Here is an 8,654-nt window from a genome sequence, read left to right on the forward strand (position 1 = left end):
CAACACAATATTTTAAGTTGGCAAAATTAAAATCAATTCTTTTATTAAAATATGTGAACATGATTGTTGCTTACTATAATATTTATCAAGTAATATTTTTTTAACAATTATTTCAATATATCGTAATAATTTTTTTTAAAAATATAGTTAAGTATCATTTAACTCGTTACCTACTATATTTTGATTACTTTATTTTTTTTATTTATTTTTATTATATATATCTAATTGAGTATCATGAAACGGAAAATTAATTTTCCCCAGACATTAATAAAGTAATGATAATCACCATTTATTTAAGAAACGTACGAAGGGACTATAAATTCAAAATAAATTACATGAAAGATTGGTGGTTAGAACATTAATATTTAAGTTCATAGAGTAGAATTAAATATAATTTATTTATTCGTGGTGTGACACATTTATTAAATTGCATATATATTAGTAGGTTTTAATCAATTCAACGGGTTACCGTATATAATAAATAAATTTATTTGTGTTTGGATTGATGATTTTAATTATTTATTTTTTATTTTGTATTAATATTCGGACTAATTTGCAAGAATCTCCAACTTATACGTGGACTATGATCATAAAATTATAAAATTGTTATTTCTTATTTTTTAAGTAAGTGATTTTTTTTATCCAAAAAAAAAGTAAGTGATTTTTAATGTAATAATGGCATCTTAATCAATATATTCAATTATAATTTCTTAGATTAATCTGCTATAATCTCAATTCGCTTCATCAATTTTGGTTTCGGTCATGTACCTTATGTTATGTTTTGATTTTAGTCTTTTTTATATTGAATACTGATGTGATGTTGGACACGTGAGTATTTTTTGGTTTCACGTCATCATTTTTCGGTGTCACGCCTGTATATTCCGACGTCACGACATCACTCCGAAAAAAACTCAAAATTGAATACTTAAATGAAAAAAAAAAATTGACAAACGTATAGGACTATTTTGGCTATTTTCCCTACCATCTGTAGGAATTCATTTCGCCCATGATAATCTTATCTTTTAGGGAAAGGATGAGAATTAATTTTAGAACAACAATGAAATCTTATATTCCTCGTCCAATATATAATACCTATTTGTACTTTCATACATATTAAAAAATTATTAGAAAACAAAATTTACAATAAAATTTTATATTTTACCCTTACGTAATAGTGTTTTAATAAGATATGTAATGTATTTAATGAAAATAGTAGATTGATAAAATAAGATAGAAAATAATACTAAACGACTATATATTTGAGACATACAGAAAAGAAAATGTAACATTCATACATGAGATGGAAGGAATTATTAAATTTTGTGATGAGAGAAGGAAATTAACCAACCAAATATAATTATTATAGGCTAATTGCATTAATACGTACCTTCTGTAAAATCTACCCTTATTTAAAATAATTTACTTGTAAAATCTTTATTAAATAAAGGTAAAATCGTAAACTGCTTTATAAAATTCATCTTCTAAAACACTTTGTTAATTTGTGTAAATTTCAGATATCATTTTTTTAAAAAAAAAAAATGAAGCCCTGATACAATACCAGATGGGGTAAATATACCCGAGTTTTTATAAAATATGAGCGAAATATGGTTGATTGTTAGAAAATTGAAAGATGTATTAATTTAATAATATTTTTAGAGGGTTTTATGTCTTTTAGATTTTTGACAAGAGACGTTGGTGCAAGTGCTTTTAAATTTACTTTAAAAATATTGTTTAAAATCCGATTTAATTCTAAATGTATATAATTCGCTTAGCATGGACGATCCCCCACAATTAATATGATCATGTACCCAATTTATATACATGTGAAATTTGGGCCAAGTCAAACTGGTAAAGATGAAGTGCATGAAAATACGAATTTCAATTTTCAAAGCTACGGTTGACAATTTAATTGATAGGTTGAGGAAACCTAAGGAGAAGATGGAGACCCATGTGATTTTAACCATCAAAAGTCCTCCTCACAGGAGGAGAGTCTCATTAATTATAAAGTTTTGAATATATATATATATATATATATATAATTGCATGGGAAAATAAAAATATTTTTTTGTTTCGCTTTTGGTAATAAATATTATTATATGAATGTTTTATTGTATGTATTAGAACAATTAATTTATGAGTAATTTGTGAGACGGTCTCACGAATCTTTATCTGTATGACAGGTCAACCCCATCGATATTCATAATAAAAAGTAATATTCTTAGCATAAAAATAATATTTTTTCATGGATGACCCAAATAAAAGATCCGTCTCACAAAATACGACCCGTAATACCGTCTCACACAAGTTTTTGCCTTAATTTATTTGATGGAATTATATTTTTTGTATTAAAATATAGCCTTAAAATGAGTAGTACTGCTTCAAACCCCTATTTAAATTTTAATTCACTGAATTTTTGGCCATAAGATTGGTCGATTACAAGCAGATCATATCATTAATTTGTGTTGAATCTATCTATCTGGCTAGCTACTTGTACAAGTGAAATTAATGCTCCAACAGTGACCTTTACAAGTCAAAACTATAATCCAAATTTGTGTATGTATTGTCTCAAAAAAGGTGGAATCCGATTGCTCTAACCAACATGGAGAGGTGGTAAATCACGGTGACCGAGTGGTTTATTAGATTTAGGTGGAATGTTGTATTAATTCAAGGGAAATGAACCAGAGGAATCGAACCTTGGCTATTGTCTCAAATCTATTACCCGAATGATCAACTCGGGTACTCTCGAAGATGAAAAATTATGTACGTAATTGGAAAATCAAATTGATCTCCAAATCACTTAATGGTTTAAATAGGGTTGCTGCTATGTCTATGTCTCTTCAAATAGGCTGAGTTTATTCTTCAGTTACCCATATTTATTATGTAATGGCTCTTGATTTGCTTTCATAATATTCTGGTCTTTTATTCAAAAGAAGAAGAAGAAGAAGAAGTAGTGAAGTTCCACAAATGAACATTTGTAAGCAAATTAATAAATTGTTTTAGAAGATATAATATAAATTTGTATCATGAATTTTATATATATTGACTAATATCTGTAAATGCTAGTATTATTATGTTATACAATATAAATATTTTTAAAAATATTAATTAAGTTTTATTCATATAATAAATAACAAAAAATTTGATATTTTGAAAATTATTTATTTATTTTTTAAAATTTTGATAGACTAGATAATATATGATTTTTTCAATGTCTTTTTATTAATATCTGTCATTTGAATTTCATCTCAAATGATATAAATTTTTTTTATAATATTATTTAAATTTTAATTATATTTATAATATTATATCATCAATTTTAAATAATTATTTAAACACTAATACATATTAATTTTAATCATTAATCATCTAAAAAACAATTTTCTTTAGCAAGAGCGAAATATTAGTTTAGTTAAAAGTCTAATCCTTACTTATTCCCCAGAAATTACAACAAAAGGTGCACAAAGTACAAACACTAGATTTCAAGAAGTACTATTAATTACACTTTTTTCTACCATTAAATCCCACAAATTTCTAGACTCGATCATTTCAAATATTCTGCTACATCTTCCGAGTGGATACTTCCATTTTTCTTGACTGAATATATGACAAACATCAATTATATTGCAATAAAATGTAGCTAACTTCACTCAAAACGACACCAAAATATAGCAGAAAATTTGAAATGACGCTCTATCATAATATATACTACTGTCTGTCCAAACTGATAACTTGTTCTAAAGAATGCATTTTTTTGGTCTTTTCCTCAGAACAAATCAACAGTAGTTTCCCCCAAAGCCAAGTCCATGAAATCAGCTTCCTGCCCTTGCGGAGCTGCATCATCAAACAGCCATTTCTCCAGCATACCAAGGGGAATTTGCGTTTCTTGCTCATGTGTTTGAGGTGTGAAATTCGCAGCATCAAACTTAGCATCCTCCTCCGCTGACACAGACACAGAGATATCTGAATAGTTTGATGAGTTGAAACTCAACATTCTTGTGCAGATTGTTCCTTCACTCGGGCTCGAACTTGATCCAATGGAATGGTTGTGGGCTAAAGAAGCACCCTGATCGCTCTCATTTATACCGGCTTTCCATGTATTCGGATAGTTTTTAGTCCAGTTTTCGAGCAAACGAGCTATGTTTTCCGCGCTGGATGCGTATGTGGTGGAAGGAACTGTCTCAGTTTGTGAAGCAACCGGATAGATTTCCGAATCAGGGGGTGTTTTCGGGTCTGATTTATCGATGCACAGAGCTTCACACAAGGCTTGTTTGGCCATGTGAATGTCTGTTTGGAGCCTATTCTCCCACTGGCCTTTCGAGATTGTGGATGAATGATCATGTATGCTAATATCTCCCTGCCCTTTCAGCTTATTAAGCTTCTTTTTTAGGTGAGTGTTCCAATAGTTCTTGATATCATTATCGGTCCTGTGAGGAAGGTATGAAGCTATGGCGGCCCATCTGCAAATAAAAGGTTGCAAACTTGTTATTAGCGACAAAATATACAAATCTGTGAATTAACCTTGCACTTTAACGGCCTGAAACCATTAGTGTTTAATTGGCTAGCTAATTTGTCGGTCAAATAATCTCTCCTTTTGGATCGAATTGGATCCAATATTTAGAACTGGCCATATTTTTCAAGAAACATGTCGAATTTTTGCCTAGTTTTCTTCCCTTTTGATTCAATGATCAAGTAAAGATTTACACCTACCGGTTACCAAGAAGTTCTTGCAGGTGGATGATTATCTTCTCCTCATGTTCCGTAAAGTTACCGCGCTTGATGCCCGGCCGAAGATAATTAGTCCACCGGAGTCTGCAACTCTTGCTGCATCTGAGCAAGCCTGATCAATTTTTGAATAAAACCAAGATATTAAAATCAGTAAAAAGTTCATATATGTAAAATTACTGCTGATAACAAATCAAAAGATAACTACTTAAAATGATAGCGGTGCAGAGCTCTACGATATTTATTACACAGCTTTAAATGATCCTAACAAACCACTAAACAAAATGGACCATGGGAAAAAAAAAGTACACCTTATAGAACTCCAATATTAAAGATTAAAAAAATGCACACACACAAGATACTAGCAACCCAATATTGATTGTTTCTTTTACCTGTATTGAAAGGAACAGCTCTCCAATTCCCAGCGCCTTGTTCTTGAACATAAGAAACCAAGATTATATCCTCTTCTGGAGTCCATGGCCCTTTCTTCACACCAATTGTTTCGCAGCAAGGCGGTCTTCCCATTAAAAACTCTCTCTATAAAACTTGTAAAAACTATATATATTTTTTCCAAGAAAATAAATATGGGTTTTTTTCCCTTGTTCTCTAGGGTTTTTTCCTCTTCTTTTTTTTTGGGTGCTGAAGATTAGAGGTATCTATGTAAAAGACAAAAGTCTTACTGAGGGCGTGGGATATGTCCAAGGGAAATATATATAGAAGACTGAAGATACGAAAGGAGACGTAGCTATGTGGGCTGACTTCGAAGAGAAGAATGAGTAAAAGTGGGCCAAGATTTCCAAGTATTAAAGAGTCAAAATGCTGACAGCCATAAGCATTTAAAAAGTCAGCCTGTGCTTAGTGAAATGGAGCTTCTTCCTTATTTTCTTCTCCTTCTGGCTGCCTCCCAAAACGCGTGGCATTCATTGCACCGTAATTTTTTTCCCCTCTATCAGTTTCGGTTTTATCATATCCTAGATAAAGTGGATTGAGATGGACTCGATATACATACAGAGCTAAATTAATGTTATTATTATTATATATATACATATTGTGTGTAGTATGTGTTATTTGGATTTTATCGGTTTAATGGAAATATTATGTTAATGACTGAAATATTCTGAACAGTTTTAATGGTAGCTAATTACATATGGTTTAATGTTTATAGTATATCATATTCAGAAAAATAAATTTTGAAAATCTTATTTTAAAATTTTTCTGGTCTGGAGTAGATTCTAAACTAATGTATATATACCATTCAAGACTGATCTTTCTCATTCTATTTTATCTTATTTCATACTTAATTATATTTTAGACATTGAAAAAGATTGTGAACAAAACAAATTTTTTATTACAACAATAAAAAACTTGTGTAAGACGGTCACACGGGTCGTATTTGTGAGACGAAGATCTTATTTGGGTCATCCATGAAAAAATATTATTTTTTATGCTAAAAGTATTACTTTTTATTGTGAATATCAGTAGGGTTGACCCATCTCACAGATAAAGATTCGTGAGACCGTTTTATAAGACACCTAATCTTAACTTTTAATACCAACTATTCTATTCATTGGATCTCATGTGAGATGATATCATGAATCTAAATATATGAGACAGATCGAATTGGTTCATACATGAAGTGAAAAGTAATATTTTTTGTATAAAAAATAACACAAACTCTTGTGTGACCATCTCACGAGCAAATTTTTTTAAAAGGATCTCCAACCTGAGCCAACTCATGGAAAAATTTACTTTTCATTGTAAATATGAGTCGAGTCAACTCGTGTCATGTATATTTTTCATGGATCAGGTCAGATATAAGATCATTCTCAGAAAATTGATCTGAGAGATGGTCTGATAAGAGTTTTTACGTTCTATATATGTACGTGGGTATATTGATCAATATATATGCCAAAAATAATTTCAGATCTGTTTTCACTAATTAATCGACAATATAAAGACAATTAAATTAACTAAATAGCTTCTTACTTGAAATATGCTTAAAACAGCTTTCATGTGAACACTATTTTAGTTTTATAATTGAAATGGTTATTATCATTCCAAATCAAGTGCACTCATAGTTTAGCGCATTAATCTGTAAATTACATTAGTAAGATAAAACATATAAAGAAGTTCTGTGCAATATACTCGACCGAGAAAATGTTAATAATTAAATAGAATTGATTCGTGACAGATAAGGAAAAAACTTGTGTGAAACGGTTTCACGGGTCGTATTTTGTAAGACATTTATCTTATTTAGGTCATCCATGAAAAATTATTACTTATATCGGTAGGATTGACACGTCTCACAGATAAATATTCATGAGATCGTCTCACAAAAGACCTATTACAGAGACAAATATACAATCTTTTAGAAAAGTAACAGATCTTCAATTATTTAGCAGATAATATTAGAACACAAAATTGTATTTAATAATTGATTAAGATGTCGTTGATACCAATAATACATATATTAGCTAATATTGACTTGGTCGTCATCGCTTATTGGTTACTTGTCACACAAATGTACAAGATATTCGACAACATGAGACGGTGCTAAGATAGAGGGGGCCGCCAGTGAGACTGTCGACCCAATTAATTTAGCTTTTAGAAGGAAAAAAATTAAAATAGTGATTATGACTATTTCGATTGTCTAATGACAATATCTCAATTAAGACTTCAGCAACAGATGTTTAATTTATTATATTTCAACTGTAAATACAAAAAATACTTAATTGAATTTAATAACAATATAATTGGATTTAAAATAATTTAAGGTTAAAGTAAAATTGATTTTTTAATTAGATTATGCACCAATTAAGCCATATAAAATAATTCATGTACCATGAGATTAAATTCGAGAATACTAGCGTACACTAAGTTGCACGAAGGTAGATGTGAGAAGTAATCGACCACCTCTCCGGAAAAATGGAGCTCCCCGCCGGTTGGCCATTTGCGACATGATGTCGATGCTAGCTACAATGAGGATTCAAACTCGTATAGTGTGGGAGGAGTGGTGAGGAATCACGATGACAACATGTTATTGACTTTTGCACAGAACATATATAAACCTCTATAGGACGTTGTTCATGTTGAATTAACGTGATACATGAATGGCCGAAGATTCTGTGTGGGAAAGGACATGTGATCTCGAATGCATTCATATCTGTTGATTGTCGAATAATGTTGCTCATAATATTACTCGTTTTGCTTTTTTTTCGCCTTCACCTTTTGCTCGTGTGAATGATGAATTTCTGTTTTGATTGATTAATCTTATAATGAATGAATTTAATTAATAAAGTTACGAGTTTTTACCTTCAAAAAATATAATTTACATAATATTTCGCTTTTTCAGTGGATGTCCATTTTAAAATTAATATTTAAAAATTTGATACTCCATACAAATAATTAATGCGTGTAAAGCGACGAGTTAAAGAAAGGGAAAAGGTCAACACGAAATCATCATACATGTGGCATAAATTCATAGCTATCAAATTATTATTAATAATTAAATGTATAATTTTAGAGAGTCGGATGAAAAGAGGCAAAACAAATCAAAAGTCGGCCAATCAATTTTTAAAATCGCAAATATCGACCAATCAATTTGGCCGTCTCTTTTAATGTATAAATCGATGACTCATTAAAAAAAGATTGTTGATTTTTTAAAAAAATTGTATTAATTTATTTCATGGTTATATTTGATATCATGTTCTCGCTCGAATAGGTCTCTTGTGAGACGGTCTCACGTATCTTTATCTGTCAGACGGGTCAATCCTACTGATATTCAGCATAAAAAGTAATACTTTTTCATGAATGATCCAAATAAGAGATCCGTCTCACAAATACGATCCATGAGACCGTCTCACACAAGTTTTTGCCTTCTCGTAGAATCTTGTGATGTGGTTCGATATTCGAAGAAATTGGTTAAAAATTTC

At 30.2% G+C, this 8,654-nt stretch overlaps 1 protein-coding gene across 1 annotated transcript; it reads right to left on the bottom strand.

The window, feature by feature from the left end:
- Positions 1-3,627: 3,627 nt before the first annotated feature.
- LOC142551207 (myb-related protein 306-like) lies at positions 3,628-5,636 on the bottom strand. Its single transcript, XM_075660309.1, has 3 exons — positions 5,115-5,636; positions 4,708-4,837; positions 3,628-4,457 (listed from the first exon to the last, which is right to left on the bottom strand). Exons 1-3 carry the CDS (start codon positions 5,245-5,247, stop codon positions 3,764-3,766), a joined length of 957 nt encoding a protein of 318 aa, XP_075516424.1. The 5' UTR covers positions 5,248-5,636; the 3' UTR covers positions 3,628-3,763.
- Between the last annotated feature and the right edge of the window lie 3,018 nt (positions 5,637-8,654).

The sequence above is a fragment of the Primulina tabacum genome, chromosome 1, assembly GCF_025594145.1.
Source record: "Primulina tabacum isolate GXHZ01 chromosome 1, ASM2559414v2, whole genome shotgun sequence".
Taxonomy (NCBI): Eukaryota; Viridiplantae; Streptophyta; class Magnoliopsida; order Lamiales; family Gesneriaceae; genus Primulina; species Primulina tabacum.